The sequence below is a fragment of the Hippopotamus amphibius genome, chromosome 5 (genome assembly GCF_030028045.1).
Source record: "Hippopotamus amphibius kiboko isolate mHipAmp2 chromosome 5, mHipAmp2.hap2, whole genome shotgun sequence".
NCBI lineage: Eukaryota > Metazoa > Chordata > Mammalia > Artiodactyla > Hippopotamidae > Hippopotamus > Hippopotamus amphibius.
Window position 1 is genome coordinate 106709003 of NC_080190.1, and position 27985 is coordinate 106736987.

Genomic DNA, 27985 nt, shown 5'->3' on the forward strand with positions numbered 1-27985 from the left:
TTCTGGCAACTTCTTCCCTCCTAACCGACTGTTCTTGAGGGCGGCCGATGTTAATTCTTCCTGCTCTGATATCATGTGCGCCCCACCTGTTCAACCACAGTGTGTTTGCTGCGTACACACCTTCTCTGTCTCATGAAGGTAGGTGCCCTGCTCCAAATGTTAACAGTCTATTAGATTAGGTATGAGACAGAGTTGTATTTCTTCGGGAAAGTGACATTTTATGTCTGTCTGAAATAAGAAAACCTTTTTAGGTGAAAGCAGTGACGTGAGAATGAAATATATAAAATAAAAACGGAGGCAAGGTAGACCCTGATGGGAGACTGGGTTCTTCACCCTCCCTCTGGTGCCACAGGGTGCCTTCCTACAGTTCCTGTACTCAGAGAGTGTTGCTGAGCTTCTCCTGTGTGCAAGACACTCTGCAACCAGATGCTGTGCGGGGCTGCATCTACGGGATCGGAGCGCAGTGCTAAGGTCAAGTACTGTGCAGCAGGCTGTGTTCTAAGTACAGTAGACACTATACAGAGGGTGTTATGCCCAGAGCAGCCCAGGTCCCCAGATCCAGAGAGTTTCCCCAAGAGCAGGAGACTTTTCCTACTGGTTTATTGAAATGAATGGAACTTGGAAATGAGAGGGTTTCAGGAAGAGAAAAGGAGAGCAAGATCTGGAAAGAGATGGTGAAGGTGGTTGTACAACACTGTGAATGTAATTAATGCCACTGACTTTTATGCTTAAAAATGGTTAAGATGGCAAATGGTATGTGATATATTTTACCATACTAAAGAAAATTAAATGGGAAAAATAAGTATGGGAGGCAGTTTATTCTACCTTTACTTTTTAATACATTCCTTAAAAAACACACACACACATCAGATAACATGTTTCCCTAGAGGAACTACAGTGTGGAAGATGCAGTGAGAGCACTGGGGGCAGGGTGGGGGTGGGGATGAGGACAGTAGCAGGAGATGAAAAGTAGGTGGGCTCCAGATGGTCAAGAGCAGTGAGCTTTACTAGGAAGTGGGCAGCCATACAAGGATTTAAGGCAGGGAGTGCTGTGGTCAGTCATGTTTTAGAAAGCTCACGCTGGTAGCAGGGCAGTGAATGGATTGGAGGGGGTGGAGGCCATCGAGGACCTTTGGGAACAAGAATCTAAGCAAATCGTGGTGAGAGCCTGGACTAAGGCAGGAGTAGTGGGATTGGCGGAGGGGTGTGAAATGGACTCCTGGGAGAGGGAGATGGAGCCATACCTCAGAGAGGTAGGAAAAAAACCCAGGGAAGGCAGTGGGAGGGATCAGAGGACCGGAGACTTCAGGGTGAGGTGCAGTTTGCACAACTTAGAGATGTCAAAATGGGATCATGACCGAGAACTGTCCTTAGTTGAAGGGGTGGAGGAGGGGCAGATGCCAACTACAGGGGGTTGGAGAGTGATGCAAAGTGAGGAAATGAGCCCTGGGAGCCAAGCTTCGTGGAGGAGGAGAGAGGAAGTAGCCACTGACTTGTAGGACCCGGGAAAGTGAGGCAACAGCAAATCCTTATCGAACATTGAGTATGTATGTGTCCACCCTTTATTTCATGGTCCTTTAAAAACATTCTTATAAAAACCAAGAGAGCTAGGTGGTGTCATTGCCTTTTAATTTTTAAACAGGTAACAGGTTTGGGGCTCAGTTTCTGGGGACTCAGTTCCCTGGGGCTACCATAACAAAGTGCCCCAGACTGAGCTGCTTAAAACACCAGAAATGTATGACCTCTACAGTTTTGGAGGCTGGAAGTCCAAAATCAAGGTGTCCGCAGGGCCATACTCCCTCTGACACCTGCAGGGAAATCCTTCCTCATCTCTTCCTAGCTTCCCGCTGGTAACCCCTGGCTTGCCTTGGCGGCTGCATCCCTCTACTCTCTGCCCTCTAGCATCACACAGCGTGCTTCCCGTGTCTCTTGTGTGCTCTGGATCTTTACGTGATGTTCTCTCCGGGTCCCTGTGCCCAAACTTCCTTTTACTTACAGGGACACCAGCCATTGGATTAGAGCTCACCCACGTCCAATGTGGTATCATCTTGATTACATCTACAAAGACCCTGTTTCCAAATAAAGACACAGTTTGGGTCCTGGGAGTTGGAAGTAGAATGCATCTTTTGGTGGGGGGAGACGCAAGTCAACCCACAGCATCATCTAACTTTAAGAATCTCTGCCCTGTGTTTCCTGTCTTTACGCAATGAGATGTTTGAATTTAAATGATCCAGAATTCTTTTCAGATCTAAAATGGTATGAAAATCATTAAAAAGATTTTAATTGATAATCATAGAAAGTCTTGAAGGGAAACAGTTGGCCTTAATTGGAAGAAAAAGTCAAAGAACTGAAGGAAAGAACCATTTAGGTGGGAGGCCCCCTTATGGGGTGGCCTGAGATGTGCCCACTGCACCTGAGCAGAGAGGTACCCACCAGACTCTCAGTTGAGGCTTAGTTTTAATTGTAGGTTCTAAATTTGTATTAAAAAAGCTTTGCTTCCTTCCCTGGTTGAAATTTTTGGGACTGCGTGGCAAGTGGATGGCTGTGCATGGGGAGGGGAAGGGAGAAAAGTGACACTTAGTTTAAACAAATCTTTAACGAATAAGTCAGTTCAAATGAAATATTTCTGAACATTTGCTTTATTCTGGGTGCTATGAGTCCTGAGGTGAAAAGATAAGGGTGTGACCTTGTTTTCTAGAACTAGAGACTGTTCAAGACTGAAGTCTTTTCCCCATTCTTCTTCGTCCTCCCCCACTGTTCTCACTCATCACACAAGTTTCCGCTGAAGCAAGACATTAACTTCATTTTCCTCAAATTAGTGACGAATTCTCTGACGTCCGAGGTATTATGTTTCATCACATCAAAGACACCACAGATTTTAAGATATACTATTATTTTACGTTTCATTAAGGGAAAAATTGCTGCAAGTTAAACTAAAAAACAATGCTTTGTTTTCACGTAAAAGTTTAATTTTGTGTTTATTTTGTCAGATTTGTTCAGACGTACACATTATGATTATAACACTCCCCTGCATACTCTTTTTTTTTTTTGCTGGCTTTCTTTTTAGTTGCGGTGAGAGGGGTTTACTCTTCGTTGTGGTGTGCAGGCTCCTCATTGCTGTGGCTTGTTGCGGAGCACGGGCTCTACACGCGTGGGCTTCAGTAGTTGCGGCACGTGGGCTCAATAGTTGTGGCTCACGGGCTTAGTTGCTCCGCAGTATGTGGGATCTTCCTGGAGCAGGGATCGAACCCGTGTCCCCTGCATTGGCAGGCAGATTCTCAACCACTGCGCCACCTAGGAAGCCCTCCTCTGCATATTTTTTAAAGTCAGCTAAGTTCACGTTTTCCTGAAGTATCTTCACATGCATTGTCCGACTTATCTGAATTCCCTTTCAACTAGGAATAACCGATGTCCTTTTTATTTATTTTGCCCTCACAAAACATCTGTGATACAGCCTTTTTTAAAAAGAGAGGTCTGTGATTTTTCTAGGCCACTGACACCCATTTTGCACCTTTTAAGGCATAGTTACAGGTGATAAACAACGATGCCACAAGGACTGCTGAGCCAGCTGCTTGTACAATGATCTCCAGTTCAAAGATGTAAAATGTTGAATAAAAAACTGTCTCAGGAGTGAAGGGCACCCTCTTCCTGGTTCATCTCCATCGCTCCCTTTGCAGTGGGTCTTCCTACCTGGGCACCGAACACTTCGCCTGTCCGTGGTCTCCAGGCTCTCCTCTCCAGATGCAACTCTTTCGGGTGATCCCATGCGTGCAGTTGAAGACAGGTTGTCAATCTGTGTGCACAACTAGAAGAATTAAGCAAGTGGCTAAAATGTTAATAATCTGACGGAACAAATTATCACCAATTTGCAGTCACTTGGGCTCAATAATGGTTTCTGTGACTTTCAAGCCAGGCATCTCCACTGTGTTCTCACACTCTCAGTGAAGTGAAAAGCCCTCTGCTTCCAGCTTCCCTTCTGACCTGCTCTTCGTCCTCCTCCTGTTCTTTGGAATTTCTCTAAGAAAAATGTACATGAAGGAGGAAGAGTTTAGAGTCAGAAAGACCTGTGTTTTAATTTCTGTGACTCTGAGCATGTTACTGAACCTCAGAGCCCCCTGGTTTCCTAGTGGAAATAAATACTGCAGATACTGCTTCTCTCATTGGGTGTTAGTTGTAAGATTCTTGGGGTTTTTTTGTTTTGTTTTGTTTTTTTAAGATAATGTGTAAATGTGTAAATCTCCCCTCACAGTGGCTGGTGTATTAGACCTCAATAAATATGTCATATTTTCTCCCCCTTCTCTGTCTTTTAAAAATAAATTTCTGTCAGACTCTGAGGAGGAACATTAAAATTAATGATCAAATAAGAATTTTTGAATTATTTATAGTTTTTAGTAATCTATACTTTAAAACATTTCCATTTCCCAACTTTCATGTTATGAATGAGAAATTAATATCTTTTTTCTGAATGCCAGATTTTACCTCTGCCATATATCCTCTTTTTTTTTAAGCTTTTATTTTATATTGGGGTATAGTTGATTAACAATGTTGTGTTAGTTTCACGTGTACAGCAAAGTGATTCAGTTATACATATACATGTATCTATTTTTCAATTTCTTTTCCTATTTAGATTGTTACATAACATTGAGCAGAGTTCCCTGTGCTATATAGTACATCCTTGTTATTTGTCCATTTTAAATATAGTTATATACTCTACTCTTACTGAACATGTAAGAAATGGGATAATACCTAGAAACACATATAAGGCAAAATTTGGATTCCCAAGCTTGGGGAAACTATACAGTCAGAAATGATTAAAAGACAGCTTTTGATCTACTCTGCCATTTTTTACAGAGTCTTATTTGTTATTGCTTCTAGATATCTCCCAAGTCTGACCTTCAGCCCCCCACTCTTGTCTGTTTGTGCTTTGTATTGGATACAATCAGTGATTTGAAGCATGTGTTTTCAAATCAAAATGTTCAGGTTCAGAATCCCAGCTCCACCATGTATTCAGGTTATGTTACCACGGGCAAGTTGCTTAGCCTCTGTAAGCTTCCGTTTCCTCGTCTGTGAATGAGGATAGGGATCCTGTCTCACAGAAGTGTTGCATGTAAATGATGTAATATATTGGGACCACTTAGCTCAGATTTGAATATCTAAATAGAGTGCACTTTGTGATGGTGGCTGTGGTTATTAATAATTTTCCTAAGCATGACTGTTAGGTTTTGCAGGTGATTTCCCTTTCTGTTCTTCATGTCCTTAATTTTCCAATTTTTTCCCTAGTTGATGATCCTAAAACAAACCGTGCCTTTAAATTTTAACATTGATAGTTTGCTGCCACCTACAGGCTAATATGGAAAAAGCAGAACATGTAATTACTAGCTTCCTTGTACTCTGAATATACCAATGAAATCTCAAGGTCATCTTGGCAGTCCTGACGCTAAGCCTGGACAACCCCAGAACCTCCTTTTCTGAGACACTTTATTTTCCCTGGTAGCTCAACTAAATTCTCGATTAGTATCAGAATCCTCTTTAGTTCTTTTCTGAATTGGGCAGTTACACATGAAGTAATCAGATATTGCATCTTTCCCCATAAGTAGATTTGCAAAATAGCGTTTATTAAAAAGCATGAAAGAAGCTTTGTTATTTAAGGCATGGTGTAGCACCTGAATTTTTTTGGCTTTGTTGGGACCTGTTCTAGTTGGAGAACTTGAGAGGTCTGAGCAAAACATTAAAAATAAAATAATGTTTGTAATGAACTCTGTTGTGGTTCTTACTCTCTTGCCTTATATGATTGCTGCCTGTGTGCTTGTCTCCCATCAGGCTCACGCTGCTTCGGTGAATAATCTGGTACAGGGTGTACATTTGCAAGCCCACGTGGCTCCTCCTCTGTGGTTTCTGACCGTACATCATAGTACAGCACCTTGTCCACCGTTTGATTTTGGCTCAGGCTGGAGTAAGAGGTTCCAGTACTAGATAGCAGGGAATGGGGCCAGTGAGCCTCGTGTGCTAAACTACAGGGTTGAATTTTGCCTTGAAAACAACAAGGAACCACTAAAGGAACCATTTTAAGCTGGAGAATGACATGATGAGATTTCTGTCATTTCTTGGGCAATCAGTTTGAAGATATTTTAGAGGGGTCCTGCAGAAGCAACTACTCATTGAGCCTTTCCATCCGCTGATTGTACTGTCACGTATTGTCTCTGCATGAGAGGACTTAATCAGATCCTATTTGCCACTCTAGTTTGTGGGTTTTTTTTTTTTTTAATTTCATTTTTGGTTGTGTTGGGTCTTCATTGCTGTGCACGGGCTTTCTCTAGCTGTGGGGGACGGAGGCTACTCTTCATTGCAGTAGGCGGGCTTCTCATTGTGGTGGCTTCTCTTGTTGTGGAGCACGGGCTCTAAGCACGCGGGCCTCAGTAGTTGCAGCACGCAGGCTCAGTAGTCGTGGCCTGCAGGTGTGGTTTTTGGATTGTTTTATTTGTATTACTTTTATGACTTTACCAGTTCTGTAAACACCTTTCAGGAAGGCACCATTGTGCTACTGATTATTGTTACTGTAATTATCAACTATTCTTATGCAGTTAATATATAACATATCAGGAGCAAGTGTCTGTACCTTTTACACAACCTACGTGGTAGGCTTCTCCTGGCTTGCCAGGTGCTGGCTGCTTGTTGAACACCGTGCGTGTTCTCTCTCTGTCTTCCTCTCTGCATGCCTGTTAAGTCTGTCATCTGCCGCCTGGCATCTTGCTTTGGGCAGATGCCACATGGCCACTGTGGCGGAGCTAGCCCTTCCCAGGGGTGGGCGTGGGGGCTGGTGGCGAACACTGTGATGACCGTAATGCTCACTGGCAGAAAGAGGCGAAGAGAAGGAAGAGGAGGAGACCTTTCCCCGGTTCCCTGGGCAAAAAAGCTGTTGCCAGAGGAGACTGTGAGGACCCAAAGCTGGGGCGTGGGAGTGGATAGCCGGACTGTGACTAGGGTGAGGGGAGTGAGGCCTCACCTTGGGTGTGGAATTTAAGGGGGCGCCTAAAAGCCCTGCAATCAAGATAAGTATTACGTTAATGCAGTATTTTAAGAAAATTAAAATGGCAGAAATCCATGATGAGCAACACACTGACATTTTCAATAAAGACAAGATCAGTAACAGTGCTATGAAAAGCCACCTTTGAAGCCTGAGGCAAAAGGAAAAATCAGCCATACCAAGCCTATTTAAACATTTGGTATTTTGTTCATCATGGATTCTTTGAATTAACTTTGATTTTTAGAAAACATTACATTAAAATATTAAAATAATTAATATTGAGTTTTTTTTAGTGCCCTCTTAAGTTTTGCACGCAAGGTTCAGAGGCCTCACTGGCTATGCCCTTAGCCTTGTACTTGGTTGGTTGGGCAGAAGAGAGGGGAGAGTTGCCAAGAGGCAGGTGCTGCCCTGGCTACTCTCTGGAAATACCGAGTTCTTCCTGATGGACGGCTAGGCATTGGCTCTATTCCAGGGCAATGGGTGCGGCAGGACTGGTCTTAAATAATGTAAAAACCTCCTATGTGGGTGTTGATCATTTCTCTGAATGTATAAATTAGGATTTTTTTAAAGGGTATCTGAATGAGACACGTATTTTTAAAAAGCTATAAGAAGGTGTCTCCTATTTCCACTAAGGGAAAGAAATGGAATAAAATTTCTTTAGGCAGTTCTTCATTGAGGCTGTTAAGAGTCGGTTCTGATTAGTAGAGGAAGATAAAGACATTTACAGTCTCCTTCCTTTGGTTACTATGAATTATTAGTCATGCTGATATACTAGTTAAGTATTTAAAGTCTTGGCAAGAGCCCATTCTTGGCCTCTTAGCTCTTCTGCTTTGCAGTAAGTATACTGTGACTGGGGAAATGAACAGAAGCTGAGAGAGTGCTGTATTTTCTGAATTCATATTTTGGCAGAGTGGAATTTGGTGGTTTTTAGTGGTTAGGTTGGACTTTTTTTTTTTTTTTTTTTTTGGCCCATTCCTGGGAGAGCCAGGTCATTTGAAGGTGCAGAAAGATGAGGTGTAGCTCTAACCTACTTGGCTTTTTTCTGGTTGGGGCAGTGGAGGAGCCCAAAGGAGAATTTTACTTAGCTTTCATACCTTACAGACTGTTTTTGTGTTTTTTTTTTTAATCCCCAACAAGGTCTGCTGAGAACAGACCCAGTACCCGAGGAAGGAGAAGATGTTGCTGCCACGATCAGTGCCACCGAGACCCTATCAGAGGAGGAAAGAGAAGAGCTAAGAAGAGAACTTGCAAAGGTAAAGGAGCAGTCCTTCTGGAACTTCATGTTTTGCACTTAAAATGTATTGTCATTTGTTTTTCTAAGAAACAGGGTAATATCGTATAGTCAGTTTCAGGGGAGAGAAAGCAATATGCTATCCAGAAGATTTCTCATAATATGTGAGAGAACAGTTTTTTCCAAATCCTTGCCTGCTCTCAGTATAATTATTTCATTATCAATAATATTAACAGTAATAGCACCTAACACCTCCAGACGATTTGCTGTGTGGCTGAGCTCTTTACATTATTCTCTCATCAATCCTCACAACAGTGTTATGAGGCGGGTATTACTGTTTTCATGATTTGGTGGAGGAGGAAACGTAGGTCTAAATCTCCCAATAGATTATGTTATGTTATTTAACAGCCGAAGTTACCGGACATACGATATGTAGAGAGTCTCCCCCATTCTGTGTGTCTTCCTTTTCACTTTCTTTTTACCCTTTGAAGCACAGACGTTTTTTAATTTTGATGAAGCTGAATTTATCTGTTTTTCCTTTGGTGACTTGTACTTTAGTTGTCTTATGTCAGAAACCATTGCCTAATCCAAGACTGTGAAGATTAAGGTCATAAGGTAATGCACTGCAGCACTGGGTCTTGCGTCCAGGTCTTCATGAACTCTGAGGCATGTGCATTTAGCTTTTTATTTGTATAGTGTTCACGCTTTATCAGAAGTTTATCCAATTTTTTCTGAAAACTCCATGAGATATGGCAGATATACTAGTACTTTACCTAATATCATATATGAGGTTATGCTATCATCATAATATAATAATAATCATAATGATATCATAATGATAGTAATAATAATTAGATATAATGAACATTATTTATATTTAAAGCAAATGGTAATGTTCAGTTTTTTATATTACATTGCTTGAAGTAGTTATAGAAATTAAATAAAATGGAGATAAAAATGTCCTCCACTCATTATTGTTTTTTATACCTTTTTGAGATGTAATTTACATATCATCAAATTCATTCTTTTAAAGTGTACAGTTCATTGATTTATATATATTGACAAGGTTATACAACTATCACCACTATCTAATTCCAAAATATTTTCATCACCCCAAAAAAGAACCCTTGTTCCCAACCCTCCCTCTCCCCAGTCCCTGGTAACCACTAATCTACTTTCTATTTCTATAGATTTGTCTGTTCTGGGCATTTCCTATAAATGGAATCAAACAACATGTGGTCTTTTGTGACAAGCTTCTTTCACTTAGTATAATGTTTCCAAAGTTCATTCCTGCTGTAGATAATACACATCAGTACTTCATTCCTTTTTGTGGCTGAATACTATTCCATTGTATAGGTATATACCACATAGTGTTTATTCATTCATCAGTTGTTGCATATTTAGATTGTTTCTACTTTTTGGCTGTTATGAATAATGCTGCTGTGAACATTCACATACAGGTTTTTGTGTGAACATATGCTTTCAGTTCTCTTGTTATATACCTAAGAATGGAATTTCTGGGTCATATGGTAACTCCATGATTAACTTTTTTGAGGAACTATCAAACTGCTTTGCTGCCAAACTGCACAGGTGTACATTCCTGCCAGCAACATATGAGGGTTTCAGTTTCTCTCTATCCTTGTCAGTGCTTGTTATTGTTGGTCTTTTTGGTTATAGCCATCCTAGTGGGAGTGAAGTAGGATCTCATTTGCACTTCTCTAATTACTAATGAATGGTATTGGCCATCTTTTCATATGATTGTTCGTCATTTATAGATCTTTGGTGGAATGTCTGTTTAAATCCATTGTCCATTGTAATTGGATTATTTGCCTTTCTGTTATTCAGTTGTAAGTGTTCTTTGTGTATTTTGCATACTAGACCCTTATCAGATATACAGTTTGCAAACGTTTCCCCCATTCTGTTAATTGTCTGCTTACTTTCATGATGGTATCCTTTGAAGCACATCAGTTTTAAATTTTGATGATGTCAATTTATCTATTTTTTCTTTGGTTGCTTGTACTTGAGGGATCATATCTAAGAGATGTTGCCTAATCTAAGGTTATTAAGATTTACCTCTGTTTTCTTCTAAGAGTTTTATAGGTTAGCTTTTTCATTTAGATTTCTGATCTATCTTAATTTTTATATATGGTCTGACTTAGGGGGTCCAACCTCATTCTATTGCATATGGAAATTCACTTGTCTCAGCACCGTTTGTGGAAAAAAACTATTCTTTTCCACTGAATAATCTTGGTACCTTTGTTGAAAATCAGTTGACCATAAGTGTATGGGTTTATTTCTGGACTCTCAGTTCTACCACAGAGTCTTTTTTTTTAAATGCATCTTTATTGGAGTATAATTGCTTTACAATGTTGTTTTAGTTTATGCTGTACAACAAAGTGAATCAGCTCTATGCATACATATATCCCCATATCCCCTCCCTCTTGAGCCTCCCTCCCACCCTCCCTGTCCCACCCCTCTCGGTCACAAAGCACTGAGCTGATCTCCCTGTGCTATGCAGTAACTTCCCACTAGCTATCTGTTTTACATTTGGTAGTGTATGTATGTCAACGCTACTGTCTCACTACGTCCCAGCCTCCCCTTCCCCCCTTGTGTCCTCAAGTCCATTCTCTGCATCTGCTCTTTATTCCTATCCTGCCACTAGGTTCATCAGTACCATTTTTCTAGATTCCATATGTATGCGTTAGCATACAGTATTTGTTTTTCTCTTTCTGATTTATTTCACTCTGTATGACAGATTCTAGGTCCATCCACCTCACTACAAATAACTCAATTTCGTTCCTTTTTATGGTCGATATATATATGTGTCACATCTTCTCTATCCATTCATCTGTTGATGGGCATTTAGGTTGCTTCCATGTCCTGGCTATTGTAAATAGTGCTGCAGTGAACATTGTGGTACATGTATCTTTTTGAATTATGGTTTTCTCAGGGTATATGCCCAGTAGTGGGATTGCTGGGTCATATACCACACAATCTTAATTACCATAGCTTTGTAGTAGCTTTTCCACTCTTTATTCCATAGGTGAGGAATTGTTGCTATGGTGTGCTGAGCTTGAGCCAGGTATGTTAGCAGCACAGTCACCAACAAAAAAGCAGGGAATGTACTGGGTGTATATTGTTCAGAAAGGTTTACAGTGGTCTTTCTTTCTAACTTTCATTAGGGCAAGTGAATACTTCAGAGATGTGTCAGGGGGTAGAAAACTTAATCTTTAAGTCTAGTCTTCGAAGTATCTAAAGATTTGGAGTTCAGGGAAAGAGAAGTATTAGAAAGCTAACAAAGTGCAGTGAGAATTAGCCAGGAAACTGAGAAGTGGAGTCAGAAAACCCGAGTTAAAATTCTGGTTCCTACATTATTGGCTTGGTGACTTAGGGAAAGTCATTTAATTTACTTGATTTTGAACCTTATTCATCACTATTGCCCTTTTCTTCTCGTTATTCTACTGTGTCAGTGTTCTTCTCAAAATGTGACTTCCCAAAAGGGTACAATATGTGAGATCATGGCTCATAAGGACAGAGGATTGTTTTTGTCGTGGGCCTATGTTCTAATGAATGCCATCTAAGAGTATGTTATTTTTATTTTTTATTTTTTTGGCAGCCACATTGCTTTTGATTTATCCTTCTTTGCTTTTGTTGAGTGCTGTCATCTTGGTTAACAATACTCATGTTGTTTTTAAAGGCGATGCTGTCTTTGAGCTCATAGAAGTGTTGTGTAGGTCAAGACTGAGAATGTGGCTTTGCAACAAGCCAAGAGGAGCATTCTTCGAAGGGTCTTGAATATTAATGAAGGCACAGTCGTCCCTCGGTATCTGCAGGGGATTGGTTCCAGGACCCCTGTGGATATCAAAATCTGCAGGTGCTCAAGTCCCTTATATAAAATGGTGCGGTATTTGCATATAACCTACGCACATCCTTCCGTATGCTTTAAATCATCTCTCCATTACTTGTAATATCTAATGCAATGTAAATGCTACGTAAAGACAATGTAAATGCTATGTAAATAGTTGCTGGCACGTGGCAAGTTCAGGTTTTGCTTTTTTGGAACTTTTTTTCTGAGTATTTTCAATCTGCAATTGGTTGTGGATGTGGAACCCGTGGATACAGAGGGCTGACTATATTCTAGGGACCCAGTTTTTCAACTTCCTGGGACAAAACTCTCCTCCACCTGGTGTCTGTTTCACTCTGTGGGTGTGCCCTTTCTCTGTTTTCCTGACTTAGCCTTTTCCTCTACTCTGTAAGTTGTTTTTTGTTTCTTTGTTTCATAGCTTCTGTTTATAGTTTTGGCCTCCTGGAGTATATTGAAGCTTCTGTAACATTTCAGAATCTCACTGTGCCCCACCTGTATACTTCAGGGCCTCTTTATCCAAATCTTTTCAGCGCCTACTCTCAATGTGATCATCGTTTCTCAAACTACATTCCGGAATGAGACTGGCTGGTGGCCACTCGAAGGGTTGGCTGACCTTGGGTCGGGAGCCTATTTCTAGCCACCAAGCTAAAGCGGGTCAGTTAGCATCAGAGGGTCCACACCTCTGCAGGACTGTCTGGGGGAGATGGTGTGGTTTACTTATGCTACAGAGACTGACAGTATGAACTCCAGTTTATACTGGAATATAAACTCATATGAAATATGCAAGAAGGTTGGATTCTGATGTGGCTTGGTTGTGTGTATTTTGGTGGGGATGGAGATTAATTTGACTTAATGCACAAATGTGAATTTTTATGGGCATTCAGGCAGCAATGTTCAGCTGGAAATGCAGACCCAGCGGTCGGGAGGCTGGCCGTTAGAGCGATTTGAGTATTATCTGTGTAGAGGTTTGAGCCCTCAGCCTCTATGAGGTAACTGAGAAAGGAAGTATAAGGAGAGGGGCAAAGACTGGGGAAGACTCAAGTTGGAAATATAGAGAAACAGAGAAAAGCAGTTTTACAGGAGAGATCAACACGTAACTGGATTACTTAACGTTTTTTATGTTGTTTTTAAAGAGGCAGATAGATGAATCAAAAATGTTTTTAAATGCCTGGGATTTGGGGTATAGTTTTGTGCTAATCATCTTAACTTTTTGAATGATGATATTCCTGCCACACCCCTGTTCCTCACAGGTAGAAGAAGAAATCCAGACTCTGTCTCAAGTGTTAGCAGCAAAAGAGAAGCACCTAACAGAGATCAAGCGGAAACTTGGGATCAATTCACTACAGGAGATAAAGCAGAACCTTGCCAAAGGGTGGCAAGATGTGACCGCCACGTCTGCGTACGTTCCCTTGATCCTACATTTTTCTAGAAACCTTAAAAGACGCTTTGCTCTTTTTTGTCTGGAGAGGGGATAGAACGGGACTGAGGACGTTTCTGCAGCTTTTCTCTGTACTGTGCAGGGCAGTCCCCTCTCCACCCCCACCACCCCTGTTCTCAGGTGTATCTGACCCTTCTCTAACTTCAGTCTTTCAGACTGTTCTAGGGAATAGAAAGAAAACCAGCCTCATACGTGAGTGGAGGAAATAAAATCTAAGCTCTAAAAATGTTATATGTTGACTGACCAGATGTATACATAAGGCACTTAGTCCTTAGAATAAGCCAGTAGAGTGGGTCGTGAGATAGCCCTAGATAAAGACACAGGATCAAATAAGTTTTGAGGTCACAGACCTCTCAAAGTGTGGAGGCAGGATTTGAACTTGGGTCTGGCTAAGTCTGAGCCAGGTTTTTGGTTTTTTTTCTTTTAAACCCTGTGCTATATATACCCTAAGACTCTCAGGTTACCACCTCTGATGTGTGCTGGTGGACCACCCCTTAATCTTTTGGTTTTCTGATCACACAGTTTTGATATGGCATTATTATGGTGCAGTTTAGTTTCCTGGCACACGGAGGAGCAGGCTGGTAGTAAGCGTCTCTGAACTGTGTTCTCCGTTCAGTCCCATCTGCTGAGCTGCTGACCAGCAGCAGGGAGGCCGACTGCATCCTGGCATGACAGCACGAGGGTCACCACCCCCTTCGGTCCACTTCCTCCCCATATAAGTAGGCCGTGGGAAACCACGCCGGACACCGTTCTTTGTATCATCATAAACTGGGTTTTGTTTTTTTCTGTATTTGATCTTGTCAGGGTAAGTAAAAAATACCTGAGCATTCCTTTCTACAGTGTGGGGATCTTAACCTCTGTGGTGTAAGTACCATATTCTTTTGTTTGTTTTAGTTTTTCCTTTCACTAATCTCTGTGTAGACAGGAGGAGGGAGGTGGTAAGTTATACCTTTGTGCTGTAGCAAATATCCCACTGAAGTCGTTTGGAGTATTGTACCTTTTACGTACCCTGTTGAGAATATGCCAGTCCTTATTTGGTAGCTCAACAGATATGCAAAATGGAAAAAAAATCTTTATGCCCCCCAAATTGATTTGGCTAACAAAAAGTACCCATGGGTCCTATCTTGCTTCTGGCCCCTTTTTAGGAGATAAAGTTGTGAAAGACATGTGAGGCATTTGATATCATTTTTGTTTTATTTAACTTAAGTGGAAAAGGGAAGAAAAAATAAGAGATATAATTTCATTCAACTCTGGCTCATTTTGATCTTGGCTCCATAACTATTTTTAGTCCTGATTTCTTTGGCCTTGCCTTTATAGTCCCCTGTCTTTCTGGCTGCCCCAGAGCAGTGCAGAAGATTGTGTCTGAAATGATGGTTAAGTAAAAGATGATGTGATGATGCTGACCTGGGGGTCGTGAAAAATTTTAGATGCTCTAAAGTTTTTTTGTTTTTTTTTTTGTTTTTTTGAGTTCTCTAAGAGGTGGTGATCACTGAATTCTAAATAATTGATACTGGAAAGGTTAGCTTACTTTCTTTGCTTTGTTCTTCTATGAATTAATACAGGTACAAGAAGACCTCTGAAACCTTATCTCAGGCTGGACAGAAGGCTTCAGCTGCCTTTTCATCTGTTGGATCCGTCATTACCAAAAAGCTGGAAGACGTAAAGTACGTCCTGATTTTTCGTTGCTTAATTAAGCCGAAGCAAATTAAAATCTGTTATCATGGTTGCGTTTGTTTCCTGCCTGGTTCTAACTGATGCTGTATTCTTCTCTGTTTGAGTGAGCGAGGGCATTCCTTCAAACCAGGACCTGAAATGCTTCCCTAAATTCTTAGAGGCATAGCCTTCAAACTGATCATCTTATGAATACATTTAATGTTGTTGAAAAATTCTGGTTGTGAACTTTTGTCCTTTTAGCCTTTCTTGATCACACAGGGTAAGTATGTGGTTGCAGACCTGTGGTTGTGGGCGGAGCCTGGTGTCAGATGGGGATGAGTCCGGGAGAACTGAGTCCCACCTTCACTTACGGGAGGTACATCTTTATCCCATGGTGTGCTTAACAACATGCTCATTTGTGCACTGCTTTTTACCATCTCTGTTCATGCTGAGGCCCAAATCTTATTTTGAGCTGTTGCTTTTTATTTTGCATTTATATTTTTGATGTGTCTGTAGAATTTTCCTGGCCATCTTGAAAAAAATACTTCATAGTGCTTTTGTGTCCACCTGTGCCTCGCGCCACCCACCATGTGGATTAAAATAGTGCTGAAAATGACAAATGTGGATTAAATCGGCTCTGCTTCTGTTGGCATGCAAGATTTGTGTTTAAAAAAAAAATCCTTCAGGTTGCATGACTTTGTGTTTTCCATTTGTGGGGAAAGTAGATTTTACAACCAGAATTTTGGTAGGTTGAATAAGTTTGGCTAATTGGTATTATACTTTGTACCAAAAAAACCCCAAATGACTTGCTCATTGTATTTGGACTGTTACAATTTTCAACTCAATGTAATAAACACAGCTCTGGTAAACCCTTTGGACAGTTATATATATACTTCTCTTAGGTGCTCTCTTTTCTTTCTGTGCTGACTCGATTGTATAGCCCTTTAAAATTCAGTTAAAACCTTACGCAGCTTTTAAAAAGTAGGTTATTTAATTGTTTCAGATTTACCAGAACTTCCTTTCTTTTTTAATGCTTACTCTGGCTTCTTGCAGATTGCAAGCCTTTTCACATTCCTTTAGGTAAGGAGAGTTTGAACCATCACTGCAGCCCAGCTCTCGTCTAAGACAAGTGTGCTTAGATGATGATGCCACATTGGATGGTCGCGTTTGTCCACTACATAATTTTCTTGCATTTTGGAATATCTTCTCTCTGGTGCATTTCTATTTTCAAGGGAGGGTTTCTTGTATACCATGGGTAATGGGTACATTAAAAGAAGAATAATTTGACACTGTGGTTCAAGGGATATGGAAATGATTTTGACATTTTACTTTTTTTTGGGGGGGGTAAAAAGAAGCAGCTTTCCCATGGCATGCAGAATTCCTCCCTTTTAATGTCTGACTTTGTTTGTTTGTTTTTGATGCTTTAATTTCTTTGGTGCCTTTGTCAGGATATTGGAATCCTCTTCACCTGGGTCCCATTATGCAGTTGTAATAGACAGCATATGTACTGTCTCACAATGTTAGTCTTCTGTCTTGTACAGGTTACTCTGAAATTCTTTTTTTATTGCAGTAAAACATGCCTAAGATAAAATATACCCTGATTCAGCACTTTTTAGTACTTGTTTTATTAGCTTACAGTGTTTACTATTTTATTATTTCTTTACATGGTTGTATTCTGTAATTATGCATGCAAGAACATTTCATGGTTGCAAATGGAAAAAATAAAGTATATTAGGCTAAAAAAGAAAGCCCATTAGAAACATGTCAGCCCAAACTATGCCTTGTAGAAGGAATCTTTGTGATAGTTAGCAAAGCTCTCCTCTCTCTCCCATATAGACTCTCTCTGATTATCCAGTTAATAGTCAGAGAAAGCTAAGGTGGAGGAAGGTCTTTTGAGTGGAAGCAGGAAGGATAATACACTAGTCTCCATCTCTGTTCCTATTAATATGAATGGTCTTCTCAAGCAGTCACTTGCTACGGCCTAGCATTGTGCCTTCTTAAGTAATCAAATAGGTACTTATGCCTGAGGCGCTCTCTTAGTGACACTTAGCCCTGAAAGTCAGAGTAAATCATGGGGATAAACAAACTCTAAGTGTTCAACTATTTACAGTTAAAATTGTGCTAAAAAACCCCAAGGAATTAGTGATAGGAATCAATTCTGTGTCTTTAGTGTTCAATTGAAAATGGCCTAAGTGTTTTAGGAAACCTTTAAGACAGTTTTATCTAAAGCTACTTGAGTTGTGTGAGGATGTATTCACTCACATAATGCATTTGGCTCACATTAAGGTGCCATGGACAGGTCTAAAGGATGTAACCTAGACCAGACATGGTTCTTGTTCAGAAAGAGATTAACAGCTTTAAGTGGATGGAGTGGGGGAAGGACGTGGGGCCTGGGAAAGAGTTAAGAATGGAAGAGCCCTGTTAATACCTGATTATAAAACAAATGTTAGATGTAATATAAATAAAAATATAAAACTATTTAAATGCTGTTGAGGAATATGTTTCATCGGTTTGTATCACTATTCTTTCTCTGTACCTTCAAGAAGATGAAGCAGATGTACATAAGTGTGGCTCAGTATGTTCTGTCTTATTAATTCACCAGAAGTAAATTGAGTTGGGCGGCTCTTTTCTAGCTGCTTACACAGTCACTTGTTTTCATTTCATTTGGAAACTGCGACTGAGATTATACTCTAAATCTACCATTGTCAATCTGATTGTTAATGAATAATATATATTTTTAAATTTATTTATTTATTTATTTATTGGCTGCGTTGGGTCTTCATTGCTGCGTGCAGGCTTTCTCTAGTTGCAGAGAGCGTGGGCTACTCTTTGTTGCGTTGCTCGGGCTTCTCTTTGTGGTGGCTTCTCTTGTTGCAGAGCACAGGCTCTAGGAGCATGGGCTTCAGTAGCTGTGGCACATGGACTCAGTAGTTGTGGCTCGCAGGCTGTAGAGCACAGGCTCAGTAGTTGTGGCGCACAGGCTTAGTTCCTTCGAGGCATGTGGGATCTTCCCAAACCAGGGATCGAACCCGTGTCCCCTGCATTGGCAAGTGGATTCTTAACCACTGCACCACCAGGGAAGCCCTAATGAATAATATATTGCATATCACTATGTGCAGGTTAAAGTAAGACTTTATATTATAATTTGGAAACGAGAGATATAAGATTATCTTTTGAGAGCTAAATTTTGGGATTATTTCTTAAAGATTAAAAGTTGGGTATGACTTTAAAAAATCATTTCTAGGTCCAGATGTCCTGACTGTAATCCGATTTAATGGGTTCATATATAATAGAAAATATATGAAAACATAGAATAGAAATATATAAAAACATACATAATAGAAACATAAAAAGAAACCCCACATCTTTTAGATGAGTGAGTTACAGAGGCAGATACTGGCCACGTTCCCCGAGAGCTGTGCGAGGAGAGGAGCTTGGGCAGCAGATTTGAGGGTTTCCATCCCAGCAGCAAGGCCTTTCCTCCCATGGAGATGGATGCAGGGGGCCCCTTTTTGCAAGTGCTTGAAGTAGTTGGTAATCTTGTTACCTAGTTGACTACTTTTTGTTCCGAGTCCATGCTAACCCAGGAGGCTTGTGGCAGTGATTTCACTCTCTGATGGAATTGTGGATATTTTGCTGAGTTGAATTGTTTGAGTCAGCAACAGTTTTGATTGTACTACATTATCAATTCATAAGTTAGTACTTGGGATGCAGATATTTGTCGTATACCTTGGGTGGGTGAGTAAGGAAGAGGAAGGGAGGGGTAGGGCCGGGGGAAGAAGGAGAGAGAGAGGGAGGGAGAGAGGGAGAGAGAAGGAGAGAGAGGGAGAAACGGAGAGATAGAGATTCTGTTTTTGACGCCCTGACAATTAGGTGTCAGTGGCAGGGAGGCCAAAGGAGACCCTCAGGGGACAGACAGCTTTTCTGCAGGTGGTGTGTTCATGGTCACTCCTCTCCTGTTGGCTTGTTTTCTACACATACGTGGTAAACATTGACTCATGCCTTTACTTTTTTCGAGAGAAACTTAAAAAGAGCCTTCTCATCTCACTTGGTGCCAGTGTAAACAGCAATTTGTATGCTATTAATATCATGCTCTAATAATTCAGTAGCCTCATTAGTCAAATATTTCTGATATACTTAAGAGGAAGTGATAATTAACTTTGCCTTTATCTTCAAAGGAAAATTCTCCTTTTGACATGTGTGTTTCTTCATGTAAACGTCTAGTTTTTTTTTCTTTTTTTTTTTTTTTTGGTTTTGGGCTCATTAAAGTCATTGCAGACAATTCCATTTTGCTGAAAATTTCTACTACTTAATAGAAAAAAAAATGGTCTCTTTTCTCTTGTTATGGTAGAGTACCTTTTTATTGAATTTGAAAACCTTCAATGGACTTTTCTATCTTTCATTACCATATTTCCTAATTTTAGTTACTGCAATTATTTATTCATTCATTCTTTCTTTCAAAAGTATTTCTTGAATGACAGCTTTGTGCCAGGCACTGTCCTAGACTGTACGGTTCGAGTTACCAACCAAAATAATAGCTGGGTGAAATTTGAAAGCTTTAAAGAATATAATCTAATATGAAATAAATATTAATGTGTGTTTCAGTTAAGGTCATCTGTAATAATAATAATGGCGAACAGTTATGTTCCAGGCATGATTATGTATAGTGGGTGCTATTATTTTTTTGACTTTACAGATGAGGAAAACTGAGCCACAGAGAGGTTAAGTGACTTCTCCAAGATCACACAGCTACATGGCTGAAGGCCAGGACTTGAACACAGGCACACTTGGGTTCAGGAGCTTGCAGTCTCCTCTGCGTTGTTCTGCCTCCCCAGAGCAATGATAGTGTAAGACTTCGGCCCTCTAGGCACTGTCCAGCGGTTACTTTGGTTCATTACCTGTGATCGAGAGGTTATTCTGAGGACAAAAGGAAATAATAATACATAGATAAGCTTTCAGACATGTTGACCATTAACTCTTCTTTCTCTGTCTACTATTTACTGCTTCCTTCTTATCCTTTTCCCTCTACTCCTCCCACTTTATTATTGTTAGGGATGAAAAGATTGAACAACTATATAAGAAATAAGGAAACTAAAAAATCAATTCAGCTTCTTAAAAAATAACTTCCAAAGTAAGAGTAAATATTAGATTGCAAAGTGCTTAGTGTGTCTGAGTGAGAATCCGGTTGTGCTGTTTGATTTTTTTCTCAGTGTTTTGAGGAACCCAGATTTACCTTTCTTCTTTGATTATAGGTTACTATCATTGAGGGCTGAAATCAAGGTGGAAAAAGTTTTGACAAAATTTGCTTTATAAATGCTAACTAATCCTCACAATATGTCATTAGAGACAGTTCTGGTCCAGCAGCAACATGCTTTGTGCTTTTGAAGTTTTCCATATTATATTTAAACTTCAGTGAAATTGGAGATGATGTGTAAGTTGAGGCAAGTTGAAGCTTTGTGTAACCTTTGTAGAGAAGCTAGAAATGCAAGGACAGCTGCCCGGTTGTTAGATTACAGACTAGCCACCAACAAAGTGGAATTTCATTTAAATGTGGATTGTAGAGACCTTCAGATAATGGGTGGGCTTGAAATTGATATGTACTCCTTGTTCTTCCTACTGTAATGGCTGCCTCAAAAGTGGGAGCACCTTGACTTTGTGTCATTTTAATTGATTTCATTCTCTGTTTAGTGGGTGTATTTTTAACCTTTTCTTATTGTGGAATGTGAAACAGAGAGAAATTCAATTCAGTGGTTTATCACAAAATAGAGACCTTATTGTAATCACTTCCCTGCTTTTTCTTATACATTTCCACTTAAACGTATTTAGTGTGTGCATCCTTCATGGTACTCAGTATTTAAATTCTTTATCTGCCTTAGCTGCTAATTGAAACACAAGACCAGCAAAGATAATTTCGTCACGATCCTGTAAAGGACCCTGAAGTCCTTTACAAGAGATGCTGCACTATTTCTTAGAATTCTCAACTTTTAACATTCTTTATCATATCACGAACATCATTGGCACCTGCTAGGTACTTAATAACTTAAATGCACCAAATTATCATTTCTACCTTGGTTTTCTTGGAAGCGTATTGGTAGTCCTTTCCTATGATAATGCTATAAAACAAAATATTTTTTAAAATTGTCTGTATTTCCAACATTATTGCGTGTCTGCTCCTGACTGTTTTACCGTTTGTCAGTTTGCCCTGTCCTCCTGATATCCCCTCGCACCGACGCTCCACCACCGTGCATCTCCTTCCTGATCCAGGGGCGATCCCTTGCATCTCCACTGCCTTCTTAATTTAAGTCTCCATCCCCTGATAATTCCAAGTGACCTTCACAATTCAGGTTTTCAACTTTTATGACCTCAGGACTTGTTTCTTATGTAGGATAATCCTGAATTAATTTGTGCCCTGGACGTTGAATTTGTAGTCAACTTGATGCATCTAGAATTCACTTTTATGATCATTCTTTTCACTCTGCCTTTGCCTTAGTCCTTTTTTTTTTTTTGCCCTAGTCCTTTTTAACTGGCTTGTATGCTGATTAAAGGGGCACAGAGTCCACCAAATGGCCATTGGAGGAAATGATCTTTTTACATAGGTGTTTAGGGACACTGATTAGAATTAACTGTGCATTTCTGAAATTTGTACTTACTTTATCCACCCATTTTCTCATTTTGTTGATATTATTGAATTCAATGTGTGTGAGTCCTATGGACAAACAATTTATCATATGTTCAGGCATTACACACCTTCTTTATCCAGAATTTGGTGATTTCTGCCAAAATGTTCTGGTGAGGAGTCTTTTGGTTAAGAAGAATAGAAAACTGTGTGACTTAGCTCACCTACAAAGGGGAATGTGTTGCATAGAATGAAGGTTCTTTTGGAATCCAAGGAGAGGAAAGGAAGCAAGCCAGGCCCCACTCAGACTAGTCCTGCTGCTTGAAAAACTGTTAGAAATCAAAGTAGTTTCTAGAACCGAAAGAAATCAAGAAACCCATTCCTCTCCCATCTGAGTGCACTTCCCTGTGTGGCCATCACTCCTTCATTTCCTCTACCCCTCTCTGTCCTTATATGCAATTCTTTCTTTGGGAACTGGTGTCCTCTGCATTCTTGAGGCTTGTACCTGGTCCTCTCAAGTGTCTTTCCTCAACATCAAAGACTACATGATTTTCTGGTTCAAGTACCTACCACTAACTGGACCAGTGGCTTAGTGTTCTAATTACAAAATCCCAGGGTAAGAATCTTAATTATCTCAAATCAAATCTGTTTTGATTTGTTTCTCATTTGGTCTAAACAATTTGTAAATTACCAGGAGGTTAGCTCTGGTGGGTGGACACCTACTGATCCAGTTATTGTATTGGCGATGGTGGAAGGTGGCTTTGGCAGTGTGACTTATAGAGGCAGCTTCTTCAGAAGGGTCCAGGGAAGGGCAGGTAGCTTTCAGAGTTCTGGTATTGTAAACTAAGAAAGATGATTTTTATTAATCTCTATCTTTCAAATTTGGATCCAGCATATTGCCATAAATCAAGCAGGAAAAGAATTAGCAAATTCCTCCCAGAATATAGTCTTATATCCAGGGTGTAAGGTATCTACCCCTGTTATAGAAGAGAGAATGCTGAGCTACAGTGAATCTTTTCCTATATTGTATACAACATTAAGTACAAATATTTTACTGATTAGCTTGACTATATGAGCTGTCGGCTTCTTTTGATTGATGTCAAAATCATTCTCCATATTATCACATATTACTGCAGAACTAGATATGAGGAGCTATATTTGAAACACATTGTCATTTGTAACAACTGAACCTTGGAGAAAACTAAATGATAAACATACACAATATTTAAATATAATTGAGAAGGGGAAGCTGGGACGAAGTGAGAGAGTAGCATTGACATATATACACTACCAAATGTAAAATAGATAGCTAGTGGGAAGCTGCTGCATAACACAGGGAGATCAACTCGATGATTGGTGATGACTTAGAGGGGTGAGGGGTGAGATAGGGAGAGTGGGAAGGAGTCATGGGAGGGAGGGGATATGGGGATATATGTATAAACACAGCTGACTCACTTCGTTGTACAGCAGAAACTGGCACAACAGTGTGAAAGCACTTATACTCCAATAAAGAGCTTAAAAATGAAATATTCTAGAAATCCAAAAATATATATATATATATAATTGAGAATTGATACCTTGGACTGTCCAGCTTACCCCAAAATGCTGTGTCATTGATCAAAATGTTATAAGCATGTTAACAGTGTTAGTGGGGTACATATAGTGACTTTGTGAGCCCAAGAATTGAGGTACTTTCATCTTGTGAGGTGGTCTCTATGGGAGATGACTAGAGGTAGATAACCTTGAACCTGAATGGTCAGTGAACTGTGTTGCCCTTGAGTAAAAAGTTGGTCCTAGTAAAATGGGGGGGCAAATATTATTTGAATGGCCTATAAGGACATTTAGTTTAATTGAGATGAAGTAGAGGTGTCTCTTACTAGAAAATTATACTACTACTACTAAGAAGTGATATGTAATTTTAAAGTCACTTGAAGTTGTCAGATAGTGACTTTGAAACCTTCCTGTTCTGGTAACAAGTATGTGGGAGAAAGACGGCTGCAGGAGCTCTTCAGTGGCCTCGCTTGTGTGTATGTGTGTGCGTGTGTGTGTGTGGTATGTACCTATATGTGTGTGCTTCATTTTTTGAGGGGAGGCGGTGAACATTGGATTAGGAGTCTTAAAGACCCAAGTTCCCTTCATGATTTTGTTGTGACCTGTAAATTATTAACTTTTGAGCCTTGATGCTAGGTGCCTTACAGATACTGGTGAAAGCGCTTGACAGTTTTCAAAGTGCTATAAAAATGCAGAGTTGAATTATTAGCTCTATTAACTACTGGAATTAAATTGGCTCATGAATAAAAGTAAATTATGTTGGAATAACTTTGATCCCCTCCACCTCAAAAAGCAGGTAGTTCTTCATGGTGCCAGAAGAACAAGCTCCTAGAAAACTAAGTATTGTTTGCTTTTTACAATGTCTAATCACTTTACTAACTCCATTTCTATCTCTTTTTAATGCTGCCTCTTAGTATACGCTCCATTCAGCACTCAATTAGCATGCCTGCTATGAGGTAAAGTATATTTTTACAAAATGTAGTTAGTCTGATGCTTTCTTCTTTTTTTTTTTTTATCGAGGTGTTTAACTTGAACTGTTCTGAAGTAGGAGCTAGAATTCTACTCTAAACAAGCTGTGAAATCTGTTACCAGTTTTCCATTTCTGTTCCTAATGATGTTAGCCTGGTGCAAGAAATCCATTAAATGTTTGTGATTAAAAAAAAGATTATTTCTACTTTATTTTGTAAACATGTTAAATTGTTTCATATCTGGAATCTGTTTAATTAAAAAAGTGAACACTGCTCATCTGATCAACCTTTTGTTTTCGTGGATATAGGTATCCCACCTCCTCCATCTACATTAGCTTTATTGTATTTATTTTTTTAAAGATTTATTTTGTTATTTATTTATTTATTTATTTTATTTTTGGCTGCATTGGGTCTTCGTTGCTGTGCACGGGCTTTCTCTAGTTGTGGCAAGCAGGGGTTACTCTTCGTTGTGGCACACAGGTTTCTCATTGCAGTGGTTTTTTCTTGTTGTGGAGCATGGGCTCTAGGCGCATGGGCTTCAGTGGTTGCAGCACGTGGGCTCAGTAGTTGTGGCTCGAGGGCTCTAGACCACAGGCTCAGTAGCTCAGTAGTTGTGGTGCACGGACTTAGTTGCTCCACGGCATGTGCGATCTTCCCGGCCCAGGGTCGAACCCATGTCCCCTGCATTGGCAGGAGGGTTCTTAACCACTGCGCCACCAGGGAAGCCCTACATTAGCTTTAGTTATAATCCCCTTATCTTTCATCCTCCCCGTTTCTACTTCCCTCATCCCATTGTGACATTTGGAGCCAACTGTTACCTGATTCTAGTGTCCTCTTTCATCAGTAAGCACTTGAAGTTGAACATTTTACTACCTCACCTGACCTCTCTATGGAGGCAAAGGATTTTTAACAATATATGCTTGGCTTAAACGTTAGTGTACGTTAGAACTACCTGACGAGTTTGTTAAAAGCCCCTGCCTGGTGGGCCCACATCGAGTTCTGATTCTGTAGGCCTGGAGTGGGACTTGAGAATTTGCTTTGCTAACAACTTCCCAAAGCTACTGATGGCAGCTGATCTGGGGATCACAGTTTGGGACCGACTGCCCATCACCATGGTGGGAAGGAGGAAACCCCCTGTTCCCATCTTCTCCATTTTCATCATGGCAGTGGGAAGGATACTGGAGGGCAGGTGGATAGGATAAAAGCTTTGGAAATCCAGGTGGGAGCGACACAGTCGCCGTGATCCTCCTAATTCCTGTGGATGGATGTGAAGGCACTGGAGAGGCTTCCTGTGGGCTCCGAGAGCGTCTGTGAGTTGGGGCAGCTTTGTGAAGTGGGCAGAGCCACGTTTCTGTGCTCCTGCCTTCCTTTTGGTCTCTCCCATCCCTGTCTGTTATGCTGCTCCTGGGAATCAGGATCCCTGGTGTGGAACCTCCTGTGGTTTTCTTGTCCTGCTTAGGTGATGTGGGTTCATGTAGAAGTCTTGGCAGACAATGTGTGAATTTAGACACGAGTTCTAGAACTTAGCACCTTAACCAAAATCAGACTGATCTAGCAGTGGCATTTTCTCATACCATGACAGGTTGGTTGGGGAAGTAACAGACTCAGTGTTGTACCTGACTTTGTTCCCTCTCGTCACACATGTATTTGACTCTATCTGTATGTCTAAGACGGGCTCTGTTCAAGGAATCTAAAGCATCGTTGTAGAAATCTTAGAACAGAAATTGATGATCTCGCATAATAAGACGTGTTTGCACGTATGCCTGCACACCTATGGCTGTCCTTATGATATGTGTGTTCTTTTGCTGATTGAGAATGATGGTGAAGAGGGATACAGTCAGCTAATAATGTTTTCAAAATGGTTGGCTTTTTTGTTTAGTGCTTGTAATTTTACTATTTGTTTTTCTTTTCTCTCCATAGAAACTCCCCAACTTTCAAGTCATTTGAGGAAAAGGTCGAAAACTTAAAGGCAAGTAGAGAAATGAACAGGGTCTTTGTGGTATCTTGTTTGGTGCCTTAACTTTCTTTGGTGTCTTAACTTTCTTTGTGGATAAGTTACTGAAATTAGTATTTCCTTCTAAAAATAGTTAAAGAATTTCAGTAACTTTATTCTTTACATTATTAATGGATATTTAACAGGATATATTCTCTTTTAATCAGTTTTTTGAGTGTATAGTGTAGCATGGCAGCGTAAGTGCTGAAAAGAAATGTATAGTTTAAAAAAAAAAGCACTTGAGAAGTTTGTGCTGCTTTTTGCATTATTCACTTCAAATACTTTTGTAATTGGACAAAATTTAATGTAAATATTATTGTAGAAAATTAAAGACAATATAGAAAAGCATAAAAAATAAAACACAAAAAAAGTGGTCCTACAATCCATAGACAGTGAAATGCAGGACTATGCTTTTATGCTTTAAAAAAAGAATTAACCATAAATCATAAACATTTTTCTGTATCATTAAATATTATTTTCAATATTATGTTTCATGGCTGCTTACATAGCCTTATAATGGATATTGTTTGTTCAAGCTATAATTATTGGACATTTTTACTATGATGATGATGCCATGGTGATCATCACTGATGATTCATTGTTTTATTTTTTGATTGCTTTGATTTTGGTGAAGGTGGACATTTCCCCATAATAATCAGCTTTATTAATTTGTAAATTGTATTATCTTCAAGATTATATTCAAAACTATAAAATCATCAAGAATCACAAGTGACCAGAAATACTGTTTTTTTCCCATCCACTGCCCAGCCTTCTCTATAGAGTTTGTGCAAAGCCCATATGTTCATTTCCTCCTAAACTAATTCTGGTAATCATGGTGGATAGTTTTTAAGGGTTAAAACTAGTACTTATATGTTTTCTATAAATCAGCTTTTAAATATTCATATTTTGTCTTTCAGAAATGTAATTGAGTCACTTGTTTTTAAATATTGATACATCTTTTTAAAATTACACAATCAGGGTATGCTTATAGAAAGAAAACCAAACACTGTATCATGATCTGCGTCTTTCTTTCGCATACAAACACTACTCCCACCTTCTCTGTTTCTACATAAATGTATAAATCTTTTTCAAAATGGAATCACACTGTACACACAGTCCTACAGCTTGTTCGTTCAACACCTCCCCCAGCATGCATGCTCTAATGAGCCCACAAGCTCAGGCCCCTGTTCTTTTTGTTCACTGATGCTTCCCAAGGGCCTAGAATAGCCCTTGGCACATTGCAGCTACTTAATACATATTTGATGAGTGAGAAATACATCATAGTCTCATAGTCATTCTTCTAGGTCAATACTAGAGGCCTACTTTATTCTTATTAATGCCTTGTCAGGTATGTATTTGAAAACAAACTGTGCATTGCAAGAAGTCAAGGTTTTACTCGCAGTTCTCAATGTTTTAGGAATATCATAGCCTATCCTTGAAACCTATCCAGAGCATTAGTTTTTGAAATGACTGGCTGGAAAACCTGGCAGCCCGTTCTTTTGACACTGAAGAAGAGGAAAAACTTCCAGGTCATTTACTGTGTACTTTCCTCCTGAGTAAATTCAGACTCTATAAATTGTAGTGAAATTGGTTTTTTAAATATGACTAGGCACTATTCAAATAAAAACGTAATTTTTAACAGTAGA

The 27985-nt window shown here is 39.8% G+C and overlaps 1 protein-coding gene across 1 annotated transcript in view; it reads left to right on the plus strand.

Annotated features, from left to right (window-relative positions):
• The window catches only part of TPD52 (tumor protein D52), a 93666-nt gene that overhangs the window by 62120 nt on the left and 3561 nt on the right, over positions 1 to 27985 (plus strand). Inside the window, exons 2-5 of the mRNA XM_057734202.1 lie at positions 8162 to 8277; positions 13371 to 13519; positions 15121 to 15222; positions 26267 to 26315. Coding sequence (XP_057590185.1) covers positions 8162 to 8277; positions 13371 to 13519; positions 15121 to 15222; positions 26267 to 26315 — 416 coding nt within the window. The remainder of the gene's footprint in view (positions 1 to 8161; positions 8278 to 13370; positions 13520 to 15120; positions 15223 to 26266; positions 26316 to 27985) is intronic.